At 50.7% G+C, this 24,057-nt stretch overlaps 13 protein-coding genes across 13 annotated transcripts; 9 read left to right on the forward strand and 4 right to left on the reverse strand.

Annotated features, from left to right (window-relative positions):
* Positions 1–1,380: 1,380 nt before the first annotated feature.
* On the forward strand, positions 1,381–2,192 carry N7481_011034 (PGAP3/PER1 family protein; the record flags this gene model as incomplete). Its single annotated transcript, XM_057270253.1, has 3 exons — positions 1,381–1,783; positions 1,833–2,058; positions 2,138–2,192. The coding sequence occupies 3 exons, from the start codon at positions 1,381–1,383 to the stop codon at positions 2,190–2,192; spliced, it is 684 nt and encodes a 227-aa protein (XP_057117427.1).
* Positions 2,193–2,670: 478 nt separating this feature from the next.
* On the forward strand, positions 2,671–4,671 carry agm1 (phosphoacetylglucosamine mutase PCM1; the record flags this gene model as incomplete). Its single annotated transcript, XM_057270254.1, has 6 exons — positions 2,671–2,763; positions 2,835–2,848; positions 2,947–3,091; positions 3,163–3,177; positions 3,246–3,740; positions 3,799–4,671. 6 exons carry the CDS (start codon positions 2,671–2,673, stop codon positions 4,669–4,671), a joined length of 1,635 nt encoding a protein of 544 aa, XP_057117428.1.
* Positions 4,672–5,193: 522 nt separating this feature from the next.
* rrp3 (RNA-dependent ATPase RRP3) lies at positions 5,194–7,013 on the reverse strand (the record flags this gene model as incomplete). Its single annotated transcript, XM_057270255.1, has 7 exons — positions 5,194–5,399; positions 5,451–5,566; positions 5,625–5,847; positions 5,906–6,207; positions 6,258–6,316; positions 6,368–6,643; positions 6,789–7,013. 7 exons carry the CDS (start codon positions 7,011–7,013, stop codon positions 5,194–5,196), a joined length of 1,407 nt encoding a protein of 468 aa, XP_057117429.1.
* A 233-nt stretch (positions 7,014–7,246) lies between these two features.
* On the forward strand, positions 7,247–8,643 carry N7481_011037 (Brix domain-containing protein; the record flags this gene model as incomplete). The annotated part of the gene is made up of 2 exons (XM_057270256.1): positions 7,247–7,450; positions 7,513–8,643. 2 exons carry the CDS (start codon positions 7,247–7,249, stop codon positions 8,641–8,643), a joined length of 1,335 nt encoding a protein of 444 aa, XP_057117430.1.
* Positions 8,644–9,079: 436 nt separating this feature from the next.
* N7481_011038 (riboflavin synthase) lies at positions 9,080–9,917 on the reverse strand (the record flags this gene model as incomplete). The annotated part of the gene is made up of 3 exons (XM_057270257.1): positions 9,080–9,627; positions 9,700–9,822; positions 9,887–9,917. The coding sequence occupies 3 exons, from the start codon at positions 9,915–9,917 to the stop codon at positions 9,080–9,082; spliced, it is 702 nt and encodes a 233-aa protein (XP_057117431.1).
* A 230-nt stretch (positions 9,918–10,147) lies between these two features.
* N7481_011039 (CaiB/BaiF CoA transferase family protein) lies at positions 10,148–11,797 on the forward strand (the record flags this gene model as incomplete). The annotated part of the gene is made up of 6 exons (XM_057270258.1): positions 10,148–10,321; positions 10,389–10,420; positions 10,498–10,621; positions 10,678–11,182; positions 11,236–11,529; positions 11,586–11,797. 6 exons carry the CDS (start codon positions 10,148–10,150, stop codon positions 11,795–11,797), a joined length of 1,341 nt encoding a protein of 446 aa, XP_057117432.1.
* A 445-nt stretch (positions 11,798–12,242) lies between these two features.
* N7481_011040 (phf1/phf2 family PHD finger domain-containing protein) lies at positions 12,243–13,142 on the forward strand (the record flags this gene model as incomplete). Its single annotated transcript, XM_057270259.1, has 1 exon — positions 12,243–13,142. One exon carries the CDS (start codon positions 12,243–12,245, stop codon positions 13,140–13,142), a length of 900 nt encoding a protein of 299 aa, XP_057117433.1.
* Positions 13,143–13,634: 492 nt separating this feature from the next.
* On the forward strand, positions 13,635–14,884 carry N7481_011041 (SDR family oxidoreductase; the record flags this gene model as incomplete). Its single annotated transcript, XM_057270260.1, has 2 exons — positions 13,635–14,147; positions 14,276–14,884. 2 exons carry the CDS (start codon positions 13,635–13,637, stop codon positions 14,882–14,884), a joined length of 1,122 nt encoding a protein of 373 aa, XP_057117434.1.
* Positions 14,885–15,047: 163 nt separating this feature from the next.
* On the reverse strand, positions 15,048–16,499 carry N7481_011042 (rRNA-processing protein SOF1; the record flags this gene model as incomplete). Its single annotated transcript, XM_057270261.1, has 3 exons — positions 15,048–15,408; positions 15,462–16,441; positions 16,497–16,499. The coding sequence occupies 3 exons, from the start codon at positions 16,497–16,499 to the stop codon at positions 15,048–15,050; spliced, it is 1,344 nt and encodes a 447-aa protein (XP_057117435.1).
* A 226-nt stretch (positions 16,500–16,725) lies between these two features.
* Positions 16,726–18,053, forward strand: N7481_011043 (proteasome regulatory particle lid subunit RPN6; the record flags this gene model as incomplete). The annotated part of the gene is made up of 2 exons (XM_057270262.1): positions 16,726–16,993; positions 17,047–18,053. 2 exons carry the CDS (start codon positions 16,726–16,728, stop codon positions 18,051–18,053), a joined length of 1,275 nt encoding a protein of 424 aa, XP_057117436.1.
* Positions 18,054–18,414: 361 nt separating this feature from the next.
* Positions 18,415–20,009, forward strand: N7481_011044 (SWIB/MDM2 domain-containing protein; the record flags this gene model as incomplete). Its single annotated transcript, XM_057270263.1, has 3 exons — positions 18,415–18,505; positions 18,558–19,441; positions 19,506–20,009. 3 exons carry the CDS (start codon positions 18,415–18,417, stop codon positions 20,007–20,009), a joined length of 1,479 nt encoding a protein of 492 aa, XP_057117437.1.
* Positions 20,010–20,851: 842 nt separating this feature from the next.
* N7481_011045 (phytanoyl-CoA dioxygenase family protein) lies at positions 20,852–21,882 on the forward strand (the record flags this gene model as incomplete). The annotated part of the gene is made up of 2 exons (XM_057270264.1): positions 20,852–21,533; positions 21,593–21,882. 2 exons carry the CDS (start codon positions 20,852–20,854, stop codon positions 21,880–21,882), a joined length of 972 nt encoding a protein of 323 aa, XP_057117438.1.
* A 554-nt stretch (positions 21,883–22,436) lies between these two features.
* Positions 22,437–24,003, reverse strand: N7481_011046 (TLC domain-containing protein; the record flags this gene model as incomplete). Its single annotated transcript, XM_057270265.1, has 3 exons — positions 22,437–23,162; positions 23,244–23,801; positions 23,989–24,003. The coding sequence occupies 3 exons, from the start codon at positions 24,001–24,003 to the stop codon at positions 22,437–22,439; spliced, it is 1,299 nt and encodes a 432-aa protein (XP_057117439.1).
* Between the last annotated feature and the right edge of the window lie 54 nt (positions 24,004–24,057).

The raw sequence follows: 24,057 nt of genomic DNA on the forward strand, positions 1-24,057 counted from the left end.
ATTGCAAGTTAGATCATTGGATTGTCGAATTGGCTTGACAAACACGCTGGGTTTCGTCTGATTGTACTTACAAGCATCTCTTCGTGGATACCTGCACAAGGTAGAAAATTGTTTGTTAGTCAGGCCACTCCCAGAATAATCACGTAACAGAGATATGGGATATAATGGTTGATTACCGTGGTGATCGTAGCTAAGTTTTTAATTAGTATGCAAGCAAGACACAAATGTGAGGCTTTGAATCCATACCTGGTGAAATAGCGCACTTCGGAGTGCTCCATGCCAACCATGCGTTCGGCACTGCTGGAGTTACCTCCCTGGGTGTTCTCGGCTCCTTCCATTTTGTCGGTAGGAAAGTAGTTGAAAATCAGGACAAAAGGAGAACAAAGACTTGGAGAAAAAGAGTCAGAACCTAGATGGAAGACTAGCCGACTTTTTTTTTCCAGTTCGCCGCCAAGCTCCTCCAAAATCCCCGCCCGCACTAGTCCGATTTCGGATGTCCCGCGTCACATGACTTGATCACGTGACTAGGGCTTCCCTGAATCTATTGATCTGTCAACCAAAATCAATATTATCATTCAAATGAAGTAGTAATGTGTAGGGCTGTTGAAAAGACTGGTGGGCGAAAACCCAAGATTTAAATATCTTCAAATTTCAAAGTACCAGTAGAAGCTGTCATTGGCCAATCGTGATGTTCAAGTTAGCCGTGATCCTTTTTGGAGTACTATTTTGGCTATAAAACCATACAAAGTTACACAAAAAATATGAAGTATTTATTCAAGACACGATGGATGGCTGGGTACATATAAGTTCAATTCTGGGGACCATCCATGGATGTACGTACTACTACTGGTACTACTCTTTACCCCGGAGCTGACTGGGAGGAGCTGTCAACAATGACTGCCAAGACTCACGCGAGGCTCTGGTGATGCCGCCCGCAGCTCCGCAAACTGCCATTCCCTCCCTAAAGCTTACGCGTTGCTGGCCTAAACCACCCTTGGACCACGATGAATCTAGGCGGAAGAGTAAACCCCGCCATACTTTTCGCTTTCCTTTTGCTGGCTCTATTTGTCGGTCATTCCACCGCTTCTCTGGGTGATCATCTCCCCGATTTCAAAGAATGTGTCCAGGTACCGTTGCTTTCGCCGATTCCCATGAGCCTCACCCCCCGACTAACAAACACAGGTCTGTAAAAGCGAGAACTGCCAGGATGGAAACTCGGTGATATGTACGGTCCCCCCTATCGCGTTAGCCCTCTTACGTTCAACCCCCTGACTCGTCCCAGCTCTTTTCCACCGTTTGTTATTATGGACCTGCCCGGCCGAATGCGACTATACCTGCCAACATGTCATCACCGATAAACGAGTTTCTCGGGACCCTCCAATGTTGAGCCCTGTGGTTCAATTCCATGGTAAATGGCCCTTCCGCAGAATGCTGGGGATGCAGGAGCCCTTTTCGGTGCTCTTCTCCTTCTTCAATTTCGCGGCGCATTGGCATGGCATGTCTCGAATCCAGGAATCAATCCCGGCCTGGCACTCTCTCCGGAAATACTATATGGCGTTTGGATACTTCGGATTGGCCAGTTGGACCTTCAGCATGATCTTCCACACCAGAGATTTCGCCATCACTGAGAAGTTCGACTACTGGGGCGCTGGCGCCAGCGTCTTGTACGGTCTGTACTTGGCCGTGGTCCGAATCTTGCGCTTGGATCTGGAGAACCCCCCCGCACCGTCCGACCCTGCGTCGCCTGTGGACCGCAATCTGTATTCTGCTCTACACGCTGCATGTTTCCTATCTCACCTTCTGGTCTTGGGACTACACGTACAACATGGCAGCCAACGTCGCAGTTGGTATCATCCAGAATCTGATGTGGACGGGCTTCAGTATCGTCCGATACAAGAAGCATCTCAAGTCCTGGACAGCTTGGCCTGGTATGATCGTTGCATGGCTCATCCTGGCCATGAGCTTGGAATTGCTCGACTTTCCCCCATGGAATGGATTGATTGATGCCCACAGCCTTTGGCACCTGGGAACTGTAGTCCCCACCGCTTGGTGGTACTCGTGAGTTCTACTCCATTGTGGATGCGTTGTTCCCCTCTCCTCCTATTTCCTGTGACTAATGTATTGTATCTGCGGGCAGGTTCCTCATCAAAGATACGCAAGATGATATCGCCAGCCACCGACTGAAAGCCTAAATATTGGGTGAATCGAGACGGCTGTTTCAAATATAGTCTCCCAAAAAGTGCGGTGGGAATTTCCGAGTCAGGGTTTCCCCATGTAGTATGACAAACACAGCCGAGCCAGGACCCAGCGGCCTGTTGCTAATAATAATTGCAATTCTGAACTCCTCCCATCCCCACCTCTCTCGGTCCTCCTCTCGTAGCCGCGCCCCATAATACCGTAGTAATGTACACGCACTGACCAGTATGCATGGCCCTAATTCCACGCACCGACCTTGCGGCGTGTCGCCTACTTCCCCCACTATTGGCTCACCGCTATGGCCGTCGCATTAAGCCGCTGTTGTCTCACCCAAAAGCCCCTCGTTCTTTTTTTGTTTCAAAGTACCTCCCCTCTCACCTCACTCTCTCAGTCAACATTTAGCGATTGCTCGACTTCCTTGACTCGCATCTTCTATCCGCTGAATTTATTTTGATCGCCGCCTTTCGCGCCACAATGGCGTCTCCAGCTGTCAAGAAAGCAATCTCAGAGGCTGCGCTGCAGTACCAGAAGCCTGAGGGCAAGGTCTTCGAGTATGGCACCGCAGGGGTATGTCCGCATTTCCAAAGAGACTCCTTCCTACAAACTCCAGCTAATCACTTTTCGATTTGCCACTATAGTTCCGGATGAAGGCGTAAGTTTTTCTCAGCCTCGATCAGCCCCGCCTCCACACACACCCCGCGATCGTCCTTTGTTGACGTCGGTGTCGTCCTAACCTACGGATCTGAATAGTGACCTTCTCAACACCGTCGTCTTTGCTGTGGGCCTACTTGCTGGTCTGCGCTCCAAGAAGCTCAGTGGACAATGGATTGGTGTTATGGTGACTGCGAGTCACAACCCCGCAGAGGACAACGGCGTCAAGCTGGTTGACCCAATGGTGAGTAAACAATTGCCCACGACCCCTGCATTCTGACTGGGATCATATCTAATCAACATGGAAAAATCTAGGGCGAGATGCTCGAGGTGAGAAATCCTCGAATTATCGGATAGACCCTCATACCCCCCCCCCCGTACTGACACCCGATATTTAGGCCGAGTGGGAGGCATACGCTACCAAGCTCGCAAATGCCCCTCTGGACAAAATCGCCGATGTCTACGATGAGCTGGTGAAGGAGATCGATGTCAAGATGACCAACCCCGCTCGTGTGGTCTTTGCTAGAGATACTCGCGCCTCTGGCTCTCGACTTGTTGGCGTGCTGAATGCCGCCCTTACCGCAACTGAGGTTGAATTCATCGACTTCAAGTACATGACTACCCCTCAGCTTCACTACGTCGTGCGCTGTAAGAACACCCTTGGAACACAATACGAGTATGGCGAGCCCTCGGAGCTTGGATACTACCAGAAGCTGGTAGACTCCTTCAAGAAGGTTATGCGAGGCGTTAAGGTCCAGGGGTCCCTGACCGTCGATTGTGCCAATGGGGTCGGTGGCCCTAAGCTAAGGGAGCTCATTAAGCTCCTTGATACCCCTCTCGACATCAAGGTCATCAACGATGATGTGATCAACCCCGACAGCCTGAACTTCGAGGTAAAACCACGCCCTATTCTTCCCATATGGCGCAATATATTGACCGACCTTTTCTTAGTGTGGTGCCGACTACGTGAAGACCAAGCAACGTGCCCCTCCCTCGTCTAAGGCCGGCCCCCTTGATCGCTGTGCTTCGTTGGACGGCGATGCCGATCGTCTGGTCTACTATTTCAGCGACGAGAGCAACGTTTTCCGACTCCTCGACGGTGACCGCATTGCCACTCTGGCCGCTTCCTTCATTGGCGACCTTGCCCGCAGCGCCGGAATCGCCTCGAAGCTCAAGATCGGCGTCGTCCAAACTGCCTACGCCAACGGCGCTAGCACTGATTATATTGAGAAGGTGCTTAAGCTGCCCATCATCTGCACCAACACTGGTGTCAAGCACTTGCACCACGCCGCCCTGCGATTTGATGTTGGTGTCTACTTCGAGGCCAACGGTCACGGTACCGTTACCTTCTCCGAGAATGCTTTGAAGGCCATCAAGAACACTGAGCCCCAGTCCCCCGCCCAGCAGCGTGCCTTGGAATGCCTGCAGGCCCTCACCGACCTGATCAACCAGGCTGTCGGTGATGCTCTCTCTGACATGCTCCTCGTCGAGGCCATCCTCGCTCACAAGGGCTGGACCCCGAAGGAGTGGCTCGGAACCTACACTGACCTTCCCTCGCGCCTTGTCCGTGTCGAAGTGAACGACCGCTCGATCTTCAAGGCCTACGACGCCGAGCGCAAGCTTGAGTCGCCCGCCGGTCTTCAGGGCAAGATCGAGTCCCTGCAGTCCCGCTACCACAAGGGCCGCAGCTTCGCTCGTGCCAGTGGTACTGAGGATGCTGTCCGAGTTTATGCCGAGGCTGCTAGTCGATCTGAGGCTGATGACCTTGCCACTCGCGTTGCTAACGCTGTGCGCGAGGCGGGTACGGACGGTCAGCAGGCTTAATTGTTCAACCGCAGAATACAACAGTGGATGACTTTGCTTCCCTCGATCTACTTGACGCGGTTATAGGGAGCCGTGACAACCAAAATATGACGACAGCGTTTCCTTTCTGCCACTTGAGGGCAGTATGACTTAGCAACATAGTCAATATCATGTTCATGCAGTAATGAAATTCTTTGCATGCTTATCATTTTCTTCTTTGATCAGAATGGTTGAATGTTATATCCCACGTATACTAGTTATTCTTTCCAAGCTGGAAGTGGCATAAGGTCCTAATTTTGAATGAGATAACAGGGGTCGACCTTACGGGGATGCTAACCAGCTGGGTAGACACCCTGTCAATGACATGCCGACGTAAGTACTAGTGAGTACTAGTATTTCTGTATGCGACAATGGTAGAACTGCCTGGATCACCTAACCAAGCAGGGGCAAACATAATAAAAGAGGAACTTTTCTATTGACATTAAACTCATACTAGGTACATATAGCGATAGTACTTTTGGGCCAGCCACGTCATGGTCTTGATCAACCCTCCTCTTGATCCATATTATCACGCGTGCGCTTGCCTTTACCAAACTTGTTTCCTCTGGTACCCTTCTTCTCGTCTATTGCCTTCATCTCCATAATGGCATAACGCTGCGCCTCGCTGACCCTCTCCGCCAGAATCATAACCTCATCCTTCTCGGTCTCATATTCTGGCAGTTTTCGGTTCAGAGCATCCTCGATTCTCTCTGATATTTCGTTAGCAACGAACTATGTTTCGTTTTTATAGGGGAACTCACGGAATAACTCCACATCGTACTGAGTTACGAAGCTGATGGCAACACCACTCTTACCCGCACGTGCAGTTCGCCCGACTCTGTGAATATAGGTCTTGCTGTCGGTGGGGAGATCGAAGCTATGGCAATGGCAGTTAGTGAGACGACTCCATCTCAACTCAAGAACGATCAACTCACTTCAAAACAACATCAACGCTTGGAATATCAAGACCACGGGCTGCGACATCTGTACACACGAGAATGTCACGCGCCTTCGATCTGAACTTGCCAAGTGCACCAAGTCGAGAAGACTGGCTAAGCTGACCGTGCAACGGGATAGCTCCGAAGCCCAGGCTTCGAAGTAAAAATGCGACTCTTTGAGTTTCGTGAACTGTCCTGGTGAAGAGAATGACACTTTGACCTGTTTCTTTTGTCAGTCTTCTTCTTCTTGATGTTTGGGTTAAAGAGGGGCTACCGACCCATGAACTCATTAAGAAGGTAACAGAGGTAGAGGTCCTTCCACTTGTGCGGTTTTAACAAGTAGTAGGATTGGAGGGTTTTCACAGTGGAATATTTGCTGCTCACGGAGACTTTCTCCGGGTTGGACAAGGAAGCCCTTTGTAGGGATTCGACCTTCGAGGAAAGGGTAGCACTGAAAAGGAAAGTGTTACGTTTAGCTGGCAAAATTCGGAGAATCTTGTCAAGGAGAGGGCCAAAGTCTTGGTCAAGCATTCTGTCAGCCTCATCCATGACGAGGTATTTCAGTGCCCGGAGTGAAAAGCTGAACGTAGAGTTAGTTTGATCCTGATTTATGGGTATGTGCCGACTCACCCTTTGGTGTTCTCAAGGTGATCGAGGAGACGACCAGGGGTAGCGACAATAATATGGGGCTAAGTAGAATATTAGTATATGAAATTGAGAAAATCATATTCAAGACCAACCTTCTTGCCGAGTGCGATCGATTGAGGCACCATATCCATACCACCCACAAGACAGCACGTGCGAACATTGATAGTCGATCCAAGGGCCTCAAAGGCCTGGGCGATTTGATAGGCAAGCTCTCGAGTGGGGCTGAGAACGAGGGAAAAGAAGGGAGAGGGATTTTCCATCAGCTTTTGTAGGATTGGAAGTGCGAAGGCCGCCGTCTTTCCACTACCTGTCTCGGCCAAACCGATGACGTCCCTTCCTTGAAGCGCAACTGGAATCGCCTCGACTTGCTGTGTTTGTCATTGTCAGCCTAGTTCACCAAAAAAGATCGAGACCAAAAAGAGACATGGGCGCAGAAGATCCATTTTGGTAAATGCCGACCACGAATCATACTCGTCTAAGCCTACCCCGCTGGTTTCTGGTGTAAATACTCACAATAGGAGTTGGTGCTTTGTATCCAAGGGTTTCGCAAGCTTCGATCAGCGAGTCGATCACGCCCAATTCCCTAAACGATTTGGGTGTAGTTGTATTCTCGGCGCTGCCGTCATCGTTGGTGGTGTTCTCAGCCGCGGGAGATTCGGAGCGCGAGGACTGAGAATCGCTATCTTCTACCGGGGAGGCCACCTCTTGGGCGACCTTGCGCTTCTTGACTGTAGGCATTCTTGCGTCGTTGGTGAGAGAAGAAAAGTAACGCTGGTCGAGAAGTCAACTCCGATCTCAAAATAATTTAAGTGGGTCTGGCTATTCGCATGATTGTTGATCCGGGCCTTCTCCGCTGGATTTTTTGGAGACCAAAAAAACTTCCAGCTCCGAGACCGATCTTTCTGCAGCTTTCAATCCCAACCCTCCTTTTATTTATCGGTGATTTCATAAATCACCAATAACTAAGCACAATGGCAAAGGCTCGCGTTAAGAAGCGCACTCACACCCGCCCCCAAAATGCCTCTGCGGCACCCAAGGGTGGCGCGGCTGCTCTGACCAAGACTCCGAAGTCCATGGTCATTCGAGTCGGCGCTTCGCAAGTTGGTACTAGTGTTACTCAGCTTGTCAAAGATGTCCGACGAATGATGGAGCCCGATACCGCTGTGCGATTGAAGGTATAGTTTTAAAATCTTCAACTTTGGTCAATTTCAACGGCATCTAATTTTTATATCTTTAGGAACGCAAATCTAACCGGCTGCGCGACTACACTGTGATGGCTGGCCCTCTGGGCGTCACTCATTTGATGCTTTTCTCCAAGTCTAAGACCGGAAACACCAACATGCGACTCGCGGTTACACCTCGTGGCCCTACCCTCCATTTCCAAGTCGAGAACTACTCACTCTGCAAAGACGTGGAGCGATCAATGAAGCGCCCTCAAAGTGGTGGCCAGGACCACAAGACCCCCCCTCTGCTGGTCATGAACAACTTCAATACCGCCGATGTCGATGAAGACGCCAAAGTCCCGAAACGCCTGGAAGCGCTCACTACTACCATCTTCCAATCACTCTTCCCCCCGATCAACCCCACAGCTACTCCCCTTTCTTCAATTCGTCGTGTCATGCTCCTGAACCGTGAACCGGCCGAGTCCGAAGGAGACGACTCCTACGTCTTGAGTCTGCGACACTATGCGATTGCCACAAAGAAAACCGGCGTCTCAAAACGTATCCGTCGCCTGGACCCCAAGGAGATTCGCAACAGAGAAAAGAAGAAGGCCGCTGTTCCCAACTTGGGTAAACTCGAGGATGCTGCTGACTATCTGCTGGACCCGTCTGCTGCTGGTTACACGTCTGCGAGTGAGACCGAGCTTGATACCGATGCCGAGGTGGAGATTGCGGAGAGCACAACCCGGAAGATCCTCAACAAGCGGGACGCACAACGCCAAAAGGCTAACGAGAAGGGAGAGAAGGCCGATAAGAAGGACGCTACCCCGGGTGTTGAGAAGCGTGCAGTCAAGCTGGTCGAGCTTGGACCTCGCCTGAAGCTTCGACTTATGAAGGTCGAGGATGGTGTGTGCGATGGCAAGATCATGTGGCACGACTATGTCACCAAGTCTGCTGCCGAAGTTAGGAAGTTGGATCAGAACTGGGCAGTTCGTCGCAAGGAGAAGGAGAAGCGCAAGAAGGAGCAAAAGGAGAACATTGAGCGGAAGAAGAAGGACAAGGCCAAGGCTAGGGCCAATGGCGAGAAGGTCAACGATGATGAAGACGACGAGGAGGATGTTGATATGGACGACGAGAATTGGCTTTCCGATGACTTTGATGATGAAGGAGGGGACGAAGACGACTCGGATGAGTCTATGGAGGAGTGAAGGATCTGATGATTTCATAATTGTCAGTAACCAAGGCTGGGAGGTGAGCTTTCATCCGCCAACCAGCCAGCCCCGAATGGTCTTGAATATCAAGGCCATAAAACACCTCCAAGACCGGACATGGTTCTCGACTCTGCCCAAGTCTTCAAGGTCTATTCCATGGTGATAATCAGCATGTTTCGAAGACTGCCATCCCGATCGGGATATAAAATGCAGTCCAGTTCGGGCTTGCGGTCGATTTTACCATGCATGGATCGAACAGCCACATCCTAGGCAGTCACCCCCATTTTATACCCATTCTTCACGGCCCAATGTACATGTACAAGATTTACGGAATGAATCAAAAAGTTTTGAGATAGAATAATTTGGAAGCTTTCTTGTTTAATTCAGATCCTCGTGAATGACATCAATGCATGCATCTCTTTTTTAAGAATACTTATTTTTTCAGCTTCTCATCAACCAGGCGGGCTACCATCTTCTCTAGAATGGCGAAATCCCCACCGGCAGTGCCAGCAAAATATCCGGCGACGCTCTTCTCAACATACTTGCCCACAATGTCGATCTCAACATTGACGAACTCACCGGCCTTCTTACCAGCTGTAACGACCTTCTCCTGGGTGTAGGCAATGAGCATGACCTCCCAGTATCCGTCCTCGCCGTCAACGACCTTGGTGACAGTCAGACTAGCACCGTCCAGGGTGACATAACCCTTCTCAACGACGTAGCGGAGGATATCTCTATCACGCGGCTGCAGGCGGAAGACCAAGGAATTGCCATCAGGTGTGACGGACAGAATCTGTGCAACAGTATCGACGTGGCCCTGCACAAAATGTCCACCCATGCGGGTATCTGCCGAAACCGCACGTTCGAGATTGACATTGGAGCTGGTCGTTAGGGAGCCGAGATTCGTGCGTCGAAGAGTCTCTGGGGCGACGCCGACCTTGAACCAGGTCTTGTCGAACTCGGTGACTGTGAGGCAAGTTCCTTTCGTTCCGATAAGTGTTAGCCAGACATGTTCCACTGGGATTGTCGAGCTTTATCTGTAGAGGATTGTACCATTGACAGCAATGCTATCGCCCAGATGGGCATCGGAGAGAATCTCCTCGCAGTCGGAGATGGTAAGCGAAGTGCCCCCGCCCCCGCTCTGCGAGGTATCGAGGGGCTCTAGGGCCGTGACGGCTGAAGAGGGAGGTCTGTTAGTCTGGACGACATGATACAGAAGGAGCAGGAAGATGTCACGCACTCCCGATCGTCTCGACAAGACCAGTAAACATTGTTGCGGAGTGGATCTGCAAGGGATTGGATTGGAGGAGGGGGGAAGAGTTGGGGTTACTTCGGTCGACCTCGGCTTCAGGGCCCGCTGCCCGAGCGGTGTCGGCGTTTTAGCGGGATTTCGATCTATCCCAATTCCTTTAAACGAGTGCTGTGCGAGGTGTTGTGCTGTGGTTCATTCTCTTCAAGTTCTTCTTTTGTTGGCCGCGCTGTACTTTTTCGTTATTATATAATGAACGTCGCCCTTCGGTTTCAGGCAATTTCTCGCCGCGCCAGCCTTGGCTGCTCCTACAATGCCTGGCGTCGCACGCCGCTGCGGAGCTACTCCAGTGCTGCTTCGCCTTTGAGTGATACGCTACCCCTGTCGGGTATTCGAGTGCTTGATATGACCAGAGTGCTGGCTGGTGTGAGTATATACTAGTACGTCCTGGACATATTGTGATTCTGTACTGACCTAGTTTCGTCTGATATAGCCGTACTGCACTCAAATTCTTGGTGATCTGGGGTAAGTGGGGGTACTAGAAGCTCTCATTCACGCTTACTTGATCGAAATTAAAATTCAAACACTAACATACTATTTAGAGCGGATGTCATCAAAGTGGAACACCCCGTGCGTGGTGACGATACTCGAGCCTGGGGCCCGCCATATGCCCAATACGAAGACCCATCTAAGACCGGACCGGGCGAGAGCGCCTATTATCTGGCCGTATGAGCTCCTTGATCTGAAATCAATGCCACTCAATATACTGACCGTATTGATAGGTCAATCGCAACAAGAAGTCCCTTGGATTGTCTTTCCAGCACAAGTCAGGCGTTGAGATTCTTCACAAGCTTGCCAAGGAATGCGACGTCCTAGTCGAAAATTACTTGCCCGGGGGCCTGAAGAAATATGGAATGGACTATGAAACTCTACGAGAAATCAACCCCAAGCTTATATATGCCAGTATCACCGGTTATGGCCAAACTGGACCGTATAGCAACCGTGCTGGCTACGATGTCATGGTGGAAGCCGAGATGGGCTTGATGCACATCACCGGAGCGCGAGATGGTGCGCCTGTCAAGGTCGGCGTGGCAGTGACTGATCTGACCACTGGTCTCTATACATCCAATGCTATTATGGCAGCCTTGCTTGCGCGTGCTCGCACAGGCAGGGGACAGCATATTGACGCTTGTCTCAGCGACTGCCAAGTCGCAACATTGTCGAATCTGGCTAGCTCTGCCCTTATCAGTGGCAAGAAGGACTCCGGCCGATGGGGTACTGCGCATCGTAAGTGGTCTCTACCCTGAAAGTAGGACTAGCGGCATGCTAATAATCATCAGCGTCGATTGTCCCTTACCGAAGCTACAAGACACTGGATGGCGACATTCTTTTTGGTGGCGGCAATGACCGACTCTTTGGCGTGCTATGTGATCGTCTAGGCTTCCCTGAGTGGAAGACCGATGCTCGCTTTGTCACTAACAGCGACCGCGTGCAGCATCGTGCTGATATTGATGGGATGATTGAAAGTACAACCCAACAGAAGACGACTAAGCAGTGGTTGGACATCTTTGAAGGCAGTGGAATGCCATATGCGGCAGTTAACGACATTCAAGGAACACTGAACCACGAACACGGTATGTTACTCTTGTTCACCACAAATAAACTACAGACATTAATATTCTCTCTATAGTGAAAGCCCGAGGCATGGTAACAGAGGTTGACCACCCGGCTTGTGGTCCCATTAAGTTGGTCAACACTCCTATCAAATACTCTGAGGCGACACCCGGCGTTCGTACTCCTCCCCCAACCCTTGGGCAACACACCAATGAGATTTTGGGTGAAATCTTGGAATATAGTGAGGCGGATATTGCGCGGTTGAAGGAGGAAGGTGTGCTGTCATAGCCAGTGGCCAGCGGAAAATGCATTGTAGATATACAAGACTTGCACAAATGTACATAGACGAGTCAAATATACGCACCACGTATATTTTCTTATTTTGAGTTATATCAGAGTACCAAAATCACTTATTTATCCCAATTGAACACTTCATGCTTTCAGAACTTCAGGGTTCGTTGGCGATCACGTGAGGCTATACAGACCTTGGGCGGGACGACATCTCCTTTCCTTCTCAGTGCCTGCATTTTGCCATGCCGAGCCGCGTTTGAATGAGCCGACATTGTTTGACCCGATTATTTAAATAATTTTTCTTATAATTATCCGACCCTTCACGTTTCCATCCGCCAGCTCAACCACGATTTAGGTTCCGAGCCATCTTTCCCGTCTCCCGCAAGGCCGACCTCTTGTTACCTATAGAAGATACACAGGCAGCCACTGCCTCCCTAAAACCATGTCCACTTCTCCCCGAGACAATGCCGATGTGTCTGAAGAGTCATCCGACCGTTCAGCGAAGCGGCTGAAGATCACCTTCAAGCAGGAGAAATCGCAAGAGGATTTTAGCATAAAACGCGAAGATTCCGTCGATGAGGTCCTCCCATCACCCAATGCTCGAATGAGTCGTTCTGGGAGAGCTATCAAAGCACCCACAGCCTATGTCCCCAGTCCCGTCCCTGTGCCCGTTGCCGGCAAACGCCAAAGGTCTGCTCGCAAGAAAATGGCCAACATCATCTGCGCCAAATGTGACCGTGGCACCACCCCCAAATCAAATCCAATTGTATTCTGCAGTGGGTGTGAGTCGACCTGGCACCAGAAGTGTCATGATCCTGAGATCCCTGATGATGCCATTCTGGACGAGGACAAAGAGTGGCACTGTCACCGTTGCGTGCATCGTCAGCGTCGGTCCACCGGCACTCGTCCTCCCAAGGCACAGGAACCAAGCACTCCAGTTCAACAAAAAGGTCTATCGGATTTCGGAAGTGCATCGATGAATACGGATGAGAAGCGTGCCTACTTCTCCCGTCTTTCTCATGCCCAACTAGTTGACCTCCTGGTCGACATTTCATCGAAAAATCCAGAGCTCACCATGCCCTCTGCTGCTTCAATAGTGCAGAAGACTTTCAGTCCAGTTCCCGCTAGTCCTAAACCAAAGATTGAGGATGAAGAGGGATATAGAAAGCATCCACGGGCAGGTCATGGCTTCGCTCTCTCTCGGGAACCTTCAGACCTAGACATTCTGAAGGAAGACCCGGCTTCGAAAACGTTCAGTCATACCTTGAATCTCTCCGATTCATCTACTCCGAGGAGAGTATGGGGTCAGGTTACGACTTTGGGGAGATATCTTCTTGGGTAGACATCCAGATGGAGTTCTGGGGAAAGCTTGGGAGGAAACAACTGTCCCATTTTATGTAGTGCTCACTTATTGATGATCTGATGTATTAATTTTATGACCAACCCATTTCAAGAGATCTAGCTAGCAATGTCGTCCGTTAATTTGTAGAGTATCTGGGACTTCTAATGGTGCCAATGGGCCGATCCCCGATCTTATCAGCCCCACGCGCGCCTAGGCCCAATTTCCCCGAGTTCATGCTGTGAACTCACACCCAAGCCAACCCAACAGCTCTCCAAGCAGGGAGCGCGAACAGCAATACAAACTTGGGTTAAATCACCAGGATCACCAACCATGCGTTAAACCCACCGTGCAATCGTCAATCGCCAAGCCCGCTTGAGAAAACCCGCCGCAATTCTTAGCGCGAAAAACATCCCACCACAGAGGCCATCAGCAGACCCTAACGACAACGACACAAACCTCGAACAGCTCAGTCTAAGCGCCATATTATTTAAAATGTCTACGCCGAAGGTCATCACGACGAGCTCGGTGCTCCCGGCCTCCTCGCCGCAGAAATCCTGGTCTCACCACCTTACCATTGATACCCTCTACCGCGTCCTCCAACGAACCCTCCTCTCCCCCTTCATCGCCTGGATCGTCGTCCTTTGTCTCCGCGCCCAGGTTACACCACCCACGGCGCCGGCCTTTGTAGGCGCGGTCGCATACGCGGTCTTCCTATCTGCGCTCTTCGTTGCGCAGACCATCAATCACCGTGTTGCGCATGGTCTTCCGCGGACGGTGGATTCGGATCAAGAGGTTGTGCTTATCACGGGCGGGGCTAGTGGGTTGGGGCTGTTGATTGCGCAGAGTTATGCGATGAAGGGGGGTGCGGTGGCTGTTTTGGATATTCGGGAGTTTGGTGGGATTGATGAACAGGAAGGTGTTTTGGGTGAAGGGGTTTGTTATTATCGGTGCGATGTTGGGGTGAGGAAGGAGGTGGAGGATGTTAAGAAGAGAGTTGAGAAGGAGGTATGTTTACATTTATTTATTGATTTCTTTCTTTGTGATATCGATCTCTCTTTACGGATGTTGGATCTAGGAGGGATTTGTTTTGACTTGATTCCTTGCTTATTTTCTGATTCGCTAATTGGCTATAGTTGGGTACCCCGACTATTGTTATCAATTGCGCTGCGGCAAGAATCAACGGTGCTGCGCTCTTGGATCTGCCCGTGGATGCGTTTGAGAAGACGATGCGCACCAACCTTATGGCCGCATTTCATCTGTATCAAGTTTTTCTGCCGGGGATCATAGCCGAGGCCGAGAATGGAGGGACCATTGTGACCATCAGCTCGGTGCTAGGCCAGTTGTCTCCAGCAGGCTTGACCGATTACTCGGCAAGCAAGGCTGGCCTCAGCGCGCTGCACCGAACTATGGAATCAGAGCTCCGTGAGCATGAGCAAATAAAAATGTTACTGGTAGAGACGGGGCAGATGGCCACGCCGTTATTTGACTGGGTCCGGACACCAAGCCACTTTTTTGCTCCAGTCCTGCAGCCCGTGGAAGTGGCTCGTAAAATTGTTGCTGCGATCGACAGCGGGCATGGTGGGGTGCTTAGATTGCCAGCCTTTGCAAAACTGGTGAATCTTTACGCCATCTTGCCAGGTGCCATACAGCAGGTGGCTCGTTATGTGAGCGGTATTGACAGTGCTGTGGCATCGGGGAATCGTAATGACCATAGAGTGGCGAAGAAGCGTCGAGTGGATTGATAATTTTGCACATGTGAAGAAAGAATGGGGCGAGTGAATCTATCCTGTATATAAGACGGATTTGGTGTTGCACATCTCTGTACAGTTGCATATCTTGGCAGCCATGTGAATATCAGCTCAATTCTCAGCCGGTCTGAGATGCAAACAGGTTTTGTGGGTCGGTTTATTGCTCGCGAGCAAGAATCATCTTCTCGCGCTCGTTCGTCCTCGACTTCAGATTGGCCTTGCTGGTGTGCTTGCGCACGTTTTCCTCGCGTCTCTTAATAGCACTAAGCTCCTCACGCTTGATCTCACCAGCCTTCTTAATAGGCTTGGGCAAGTGACGTTGCCGCTTGATGCGACGGATTTCGGGCATGTGGGAGTATCGCTTGATGAGGGCCTGGTCGTACTCGAGCTTGGTACGTTGACGAGCACTCTTGATCCCGCTGCGGTCAGAGGCCTTGGCACGCCAGAGACGAACGTTACCATCGTCGGATCCAGACAGCACATATTTACTATCCGGTGTAAATTTGGCCGAGAAAACACTATAGTCATAATAAGTAAGATGTGTTTGAAAGGTATTACGATTTTCACATACCGTTGCATCCGCCCAGTGTGATAAATGTCACGAGAATGTCCCCGTGCTCTGTCCCAGAGACGGATGGTCTTGTCGTAAGATGCAGTAACCAATTCTTCACCTGTCGGGCTAAACTCGATATCCATGACAGCAGCCACATGATCTTTCAGGACGTTCAGAGCGCGGTCGGTCTTTCTCATATCGAAGATATAAGCATTATGGTCCTCATTGGCCACAGCAAAGTTGAAAGCCTCCATTGGGTTCCAAGCAATGGCGTTCGAGGCCAGCTTGAGGACCATCTTTTGCACTGGCGAAGATGTCCGCAAATCGTACAGGATGACTGAACGGTCAAGGGCAGTAGATCCAAGAATCGAAGTTTCGGTTTGGTTGAATGCAAGCGAGGTAATTGTATCAACGCTAGTAGGCCAGTGCATAGTCTGCGATGGCGAGGACGAGGGCCGAGAAAGGTCGTAGATGGAGATCATGTTTGAGGCAGCGGCAAAGGCTGGATCGCTTCGGTGGTGCGAGACACTGTTAAAGGCACCAGTGCCCAGATAGCTGGTCATGGGAGGTGCATCCGGTGAAGAATTGTACGGGTCCCATAGTTTGATCGTCTTATCGCTTGCGCAAGATAGAAGCTTCCTGTCCGGGGTCCAACAGACACCCTTCACCATGTTCTCGTGCGCCTGGGTCTCCCAAACTTCTCCGCGAGTAGTCAAATCCCACACCTTCACCATGCCGTCACCACTGCCACTGGCAAATCGCTCCAGCGAGCCAGGATCCTTCGCCATGCTGTACACTCCATCCACATGACCATCACCCATTTGACACAAGAACGGCGCGGCAAACATGCGCTGCATCTTAATCGCATTCAGAGCACGAGTGTACTCGCGAGCACGCTCGAATGGATGTTGAGATGGGTCGAGATTGCGCGACTGGCGGACGACGCCAGACCCGGGGGCCTGCTGCGACTCCGTAGAGCGAGAAAGAGCTTTGATTTTCTATCGATAAGTTAGTATTAAGACTAAACAGGGGACAAGTGCCGTCCTAACTGACCATTTTGTGGTGGCGTATTGTATGCAAAGAAAATCCCGGGCGGAGACAACTTTTTTTTCTGTTGACGGGATGATTTGCTAAGCGGGCGGTGAGACCGGCGGCAGCTGCCAGCTACCAAGCTCCCCGACTCACGCCAGGCCCAGTCAACCTTTCATCATCTACCCTTGACATTCCTACAGTCCTTGAATTGCCTGTTTTCTGAGCTTCTATCTTCACATCTCTCTCCACAATGTCGGCTGCCACCAAGGTGTCTCCGCGGATACAGGAGGTCCGGGACCTGTCGAAGCAGGACCCCTCGAAAGCCGCTAGCAGTTATCAGAAGATCCTCTCCGAAGGGCCAGGGTCCACAGAAGCCTCATCGCGAGACTATGAACATGCATTGATTGGATTGGGTCAGCTGCATCGGGATGCGAAGAAGCCGCAAGAGATTGCGGACCTCATTAAGACCAGCCGAGACACCTTTTCGTCATTTGCCAAAGCAAAGACAGCGAAGCTGGGTAAGCGGCGTCATCAAAGGCTTGATACGATTGTAACTAACCATTCTCTATAGTCCGTCAGCTCCTTGATCTCATCAGCGGAATCCCGAACACCCTCGATCTTCAAATCGCCGTCATCAATTCATGCATAGAGTGGGCCGTCGCCGAACGACGGTCCTTCTTGCGACAGAACCTCCAAGCCCGTCTCGTCGCGATTTATATGCAGAAGCAGACCTATTACGATGCCCTTACTCTCATCAACTCCCTTCTTCGCGAGCTGAAGCGCCTTGATGATAAGTTGATGCTGGTGGAAGTGCAATTGCTCGAGTCTCGTGTGTACCATGCCCTAGGCAACCAAGCCAAGGCCCGGGCTGCTCTCACAGCAGCACGAACGTCAGCTGCGTCCGTCTACACTCCTCCCAATTTGCAGGCCGGTCTGGATATGCAGAGCGGTATGCTGCACGCCGAGGACAAAGACTTCAACACTTCTTACTCATACTTCATCGAGGCGCTGGAGGGATACAGCTCACTCGACGAGGGCGAGCTTGCCACGGCCACTCTACAGTACATGCTGCTGTGTAAGATTATGTTGAACCTGGTGGATGATGTGACCCAGCTGCTCGGCTCCAAACAGGCCCAGAAGTATGCCAGTGCACGTCTGGAGGCCATGAAGGCTGTGGCCCGCGCCCACGCCAATCGTTCTCTGGAGGAATATGAGAAGGCACTCTCAGACTACCGATATGAACTCGGCAGCGACACCTTTATCCGGAATCACCTTCGCCGCCTCTATGATGCCATGTTGGAGCAGAACTTGATCAAGGTTATTGAGCCTTTCAGCCGGGTGGAGTTGGATCACGTTGCCAAGATGGTCGGTCTGGACGTCCAACAGGTGGAGCGCAAGCTGTCGCAGATGATCCTCGACAAGGTGATCATCGGTGTATTGGATCAAGGCTCTGGGTGTCTGATTGTGTACGATGAGACGGAACGTGACCAGGCCTATGATGCAGCGCTGGACACGATTGAGAAGTTGAGCAATGTGGTGGAAGGACTGTATACTAACCAGGCCTCGCTCCTGGAGTAGAGCGAATACTATCTGGGAGTAGGATTATGCAATGATATTAGATCATGGAAACTAATGGATCTATAACGACCATCACTCTACCTCCATCCAAGCCATAATGCGTAATTCTAGGCTATGCCAGTGCCGTGCTAATAATATATTTGAATAATGGCAATTAAATATATGACTTCTATCCGACAATGCTATCTAAAATGCTAAGCCAACCTATCCAACCACTAGTTGTTCTTGTTGTGGTAACGGGCTGTTCGCGACCTTCCGAATCGGGTAAGGCGGTAAAAGAATCGCGACCTCCCGTCGCCCTCGCTCGACCTCATCCTCCACCCATCTCCACGTCAGGAGCCCACTGCTTTCTGGATTGGCAATGAACGCTCCCATGCAGCCTAATTTTGCCCGGGGCTTTCCCCCGACCGCCCAGCGGTCTCCAGCCGCACCTCGTCGTGCCCCGGCGCCTGGTTAGCTCCCTTTACCCTTCCTTTCCATCCAGCCCCATCTAACGTCGTCTAGGCGCGATGCCCATGCCCATGCCGCAACACGCTGTCAACCCTCAATACATGCCGGTGCAGCGCGCAATGCCACACCCCAATGATCCTGCTCTGCACCGCAGTCGCAAGCCAACCGACAAGAATATCCCTGACGGAATCGAGGAAGTCATCATCGGCGAGGGTGTCGAACAATACAAGAATCTTCGCGATTTGGAGAAGCGATTGGATGCCGCCGTCGTACGCAAGCGATTAGACATCCAGGACTCTATCAGCAAAACCGTCAAGAAGTACCGAACGATGCGCATCTGGATCACCAACACCGTCGAGAGCCAGCCCTGGCAGGACGCCAGCAGCACTCCCGGATCCGGTCGGTATAAGGTGCGCATCGAAGGCCGCCTCTTGGATGATAACAACGACCCTACCGTCCCAGAAACTGATGAGGAAAATCCCGCGGGCGCTGGTGACGATGCGATAAACCAGGACAAGGAAGAAGGAGAAAAGGAGAAGTCTGAGTCGAAGAAACAATCCCAGCGCTTCTCTCACTTCTTCAAGACCATCACCGTCGATTTCGACAAGCCGGCCACTGCTGTTCCCGAAGAAGTCAAGCCGATTACCTGGAACAAGCCTCAGGTACCACCGAACGCGCCCTCTTCCCCGCCAAACGCCGAATTCGATAGCATTCAGTTTTCGCGCGGATCGCAAGAGAACTTGAACGTCACCGTCAACCTTGTGCGGGACGAGACTCCAGAGCGGTACAAGCTGAGCAAGGAGCTGGCTGAAGTGCTGGATGTGGAAGAGGAGACTCGCAGCGGAATTGTGTTGGGCATCTGGGATTATATTCGCGCAATGGAACTGCAAGAGGATGAGGAGAAGCGCCAGGTGCGCTGTGACCACCGTCTTCGTTCGGTGAGTAACAATCTGAGCAGGAATTAGTATATTCCTTGAAATTCGTTTGTCTAACTTTCCTTAGATTTTCGGCCGCGAAACAATGTTTTTCCCTCAAATCCCAGAGAGCATTGGACCTCACACCAGCCCTATGGATCCCATCAAGCTCCCCTACACTATCCGCGTCGACGAGGACTTCCACAAGGAACCTACCCCCACCATCTATGATATTCGTGTTGCCGTCGAAGATCCGCTGCGCACCAAGATGATGGCTCTGACGCAGAACCCCAAATACACCGCTGGCATGCGGCAGATCGCCTCGCTGGACGACCAGGTCGCTCTCATCGTCCAAGCGCTCACGCACTCCCACGCACGCCACTCGTTCTACACAGCCTTGAGCAAGGACCCCGTGGCCTTCCTCCGTCGCTGGGTCAACTCCCAGCGCCGTGATCTCGAGACTATCGTTGGAGATTCTGCAGATACAAACGGCCCCGAGTTCCGCCGGGGAGGCAATAACAGTGCATGGGAGACTCCCGTGGCGAAGGACGCTGTGCGGTACATGCTGGCCAAGCCTGAAGCTGCTAGGTAGAGCTTCTGTTGCTTTGTTCAAGCAGATTTACATAGTGTTGGTTGTATTTTGATTCCTTTAGGGGCGCTTATGCGGTGTTTTTGGTCTGGTGTAGCTAGGGTATGTAAGGTATGGTTAATCCATTTCAAAATCTGACGTTCATGACATATTACTTGATTATTTATTTTGTTTTCTTGACTTGCCTGTATATTTGGGTCTTCCAAATAATCCGTGCCCAAATTCACTGGATCCATTATGGTTGTATGAGGTTGGGGTACTCTTGCCGATGACCAGCGAGTATTTCAAGGTTTGCCATACAACCTACTATCACAAGATGATCGAGAAGCTTCTAAGGTTCCAATGCCAAGTTTCCATGCTACTAGTAGTATCATTGGTCGTCTACTCCTCGTCAAAATAATATATAAAAAACCTTGAAGCTTGATATTTCCCAAGGTCCGCGAAAGATCGGTTGTGATATTTGGGTATAAATCTATACCACCTACCCAGGTGGGAGTACTAGTACAACAACTTGAAACCAAATTAAGTATATCTTTCCTTGGGCATTTGCTAAATGAGGTATTGTTCTAGAGAACATAGTGCCTCGGCCCGACGGTTCTCATGATTTTCTCCTTTTCCGGTTAGATTGTGTCGTCCCCGCAATTAACCTTAGCAGTTCTAGTAGATCGGATATAAACTTGAACCCGATCAGATATCCACATCTAGGAGACCTTTGAAGTCTACATATATAAATATTTCCGATGTTGCCTTTCATCCTGCTTACAGACATTTCTCGACTCATGAAATAACTCCTCCTATCCCTTGTTTTTCTCACTTATTTCTCTTGGAAGTCCGAGTCGATCAGGATGAAAACTACTACTGAGTGGACACATGTTCCTGCACCAGCCGCACCGATCGACCCCTCATACAGACCCAAGACGAGCATAGTGACTGTTCCTGCGACTGCATCAGTGGACTATATTCTGGGCGTCATTGCGCGGGATGGCGGTGTGATAATCAGTGATTTAGTCTCAAAGGACAAAATGGTCACAATTGAAGAGGAACTGAAAGCCTGGAAAGAAAATAAATCTGACCAGGCATCAAATGACACGAGATCCGGTGACGCCTTTCACATTATCCCGTCTCAAACTACTCTGATTCCAGGTCTGGTCGGAAAGTCTGACACGGTCTCTGAGATCTGCGAGCATCCATTGTTGGATAGTCTTCGGGAAAATATTCTGCTTGAGAAATATACCGTCTATCGCGAGGACTGGGTAGAGCCTATCAGGATTGACCCTTTGCTTAGTCTGAGTCTCTCTATGAATATTGGGTATGGGGCTCCCAGGCAACGTCTTCATCGAGATGATAATATTCATCGCATCCGGCACTCTGGGCCTGAGGATTGGAGTTTCCAAAGTGTTAGTCAATTTGGGTGCTTGATTGCCGGTTGTGATGTTACTAGAGAGAATGGTGCGACAATGTTCGTTCCTGGAAGTCATAAATGGAACGATCATCGCATGGCGACGGCGGATGAAGTCTGTTTTGCTGGTAAGAGTTCGCCGGTCTCCAAAATCTGCCGTTACTAACTTCCTGCTACTCATAAAAAGAGATGAAAGCCGGTTCTGCTCTGATCTTCCTTGGATCTTCTTTCCACGGCGGGGGCCACAACTCTGTCCCAGACTCGATTCGCACTATGTATAGTTTGTTCTTTGTCAGGGGAATTTACAGAACTGAAGAGAATCAGTTTCTGACGGTGCCTCGTAACAAGCTATTGAAAATGAGTCCGAAGATGTTGCAGCTTCTGGGCTATACGAAGCCTTCGATGGCTATTGGGCTTGTGGATAATAGGAGCCCTGACGAGGACGTGGATGGAATTTTGCAGAGACTTGTGCTGTAGCTAGCTCGAGGAATATCTACATTTACCTCAATTGATATGACATCTTCCGATATAGAATTCAACTTTATCTTTAAACTTACTCACCATATTGGATCGCATTCTGTGGAAGTGGACTACACATCAGCTTTGGAAGCCGATCTACTAGGTATACTTTACTCTCCCTGGATTCGAGGGAGTTGTGTTCTGTTGATATTAAATTTAAGGGTCATCAGTTTAGACATTTCAATAGGATTGTCATTAAGCATGAGATATGTACGGTTGTATGCTATAGCAAAGACACAAAGCTCAAGCACTCATCGACCCCAAAAGCATATAAAACAAATATAGAATCTGACAAAAACACCAACAAGGCCGTAAACACCAGATGCCGCTACAAAGAGCATACTAGCAACGAGTTAATCACGAACAAGTCTCCACTCGTGAGGCCAGGTAAATCGATCATAGATTTCTTAGCAAGAGACAGTGCAAAGCCGAGACACTGGTAATTCCCAGAAAAAAAATAGAATTACCCCCAAAGCTGCCACCGAACCCTTCAATTCTAACGGGTCTATTGTTCAGGATCCGGGAAGAGGAACCTTGGCGACCAACTCGGCCCTGCGCCGGCGCAGTTCCTCACCGAATCCCGCGTCGATTGCCGTGGAGATTTGTTCCGGGGTAAGTCCCAGCTCTCCACGTCCACCTTCCTGCTCCTCGAGCTTGGCTGCCGCTTCAAGGATAACATCCTGCGGGATATTCTCCTGCAGCCCCTTGAGCTGGCCATCCTGACCCTCCTTCTTCTCCTTCTCTGAAGCGGGAGGGGTACGGAATCGCTTGAGAACAGTCTCCACCATCTTGGAGAACCAGAAGTAATTCAGGAAATTGAGGATCAGGTTCGACGTGACATAGGTCACGACCAGCCAAGTCGGCACGCCATTTGCGGTGAAGTCGCTGAAGCGAGCAATTTCCGCATTCGCCCGTGCGCAGGTCTCGTCAATGCACATGGTGCCGGAGTCCGGGCGGAAAACGTTGGCATTGACTGTGGTTGGGGTCTGGAGAGGGGATGATGCGGCGGACCAGGTTTGCTGTAAAGCGTTCCACATATCCATGTAGACCACGATTGATTGCCACGTACCCCAGACGAGACGGCAGCAGAAGAAGACCGAGAGGAGAAGCATGCCGTTGTACCATTGAGTGCGACTGCCAGTCATACCGATTTTGTCAAGGAACCAGTGGATATTGAGGAATGGGCTGGAAAGCTCGTAGAGGATGAAAACAGGGGCGTAGTAGTTGAGGAATGGTCTCTGGTCAAGGAATTTAAATGTTAGAAATGGGTCTTTCTTTGTAGATGTGTAAAGGCACCGAGGGGCGTATTTTGAACTCACAAAGCCGAGACTGAATACCCAGAGAGCGCTGAGGGCATGGAAAAGCAAACCAATACCGAACAAATTGATATAAACGACGCTGACAATCAGGTCATAGATAAAATATCCGACAGCAAGCGCTTGGATCAAACCACAAGCGCCTGTGTAGCCGAAGACACGCTCACCAGTCGACATCTGACTGCGCTCGGTATCAGCGAACATCATCCACAACGCAGCAACGTTGATCAGAACACTCTGGACCAACGAAACGACATGGATATCCCAGTTCAGTCTAGTCCGAGCATTCAGCTTGGGGTAATGCTTCGGGAAGAGGATCGGCGACAGCCATGGCGACAAGAATGAGTGGATGAACTGGTAAAAGGCGAAGGCGAGAAAGACTTCATGGACGTGTTCGGGGAGAGTTGGGCTGCTCACACTGAGAGCATAAGGCTCGACCAAGTTCCGCAGCCATGCTGGAGGGGGGGCCGAGGGGATCGAGCATCGTGGGATGCCGTCGAGCAGCTTATCACCCGATGTGGGGAGCTCGGATGGCCGGGGGGTGAGGTAAGTGGTGGGTAACTATGCAAGGGATAAATGGATGTTCCCCAAATCTACCATGAAGCTGACGAGCACACTGAATGGCCTCCTTTCACTGCATAGAAGGATCCATGGGTGACGAGGAGGCTAAAGAAAAGGGTCCCAATGTAGCTCCGAGGGAGGCGGCCTCGGCACAAGCCTGAGGCAGCCACATTCGTTGGGACGTCACCTGACCACCTGCCATGATAGGCAGGTGACCACGGTCACAAGAGTATACTAAAGATGATGACTTTTCTAC

The sequence above is a fragment of the Penicillium waksmanii genome, assembly GCF_028829765.1.
Source record: "Penicillium waksmanii strain IBT 27052 chromosome Unknown utg000009l:1.0-4314994.0:1.0-4318279.0, whole genome shotgun sequence".
Classification (NCBI taxonomy): Eukaryota; Fungi; Ascomycota; class Eurotiomycetes; order Eurotiales; family Aspergillaceae; genus Penicillium; species Penicillium waksmanii.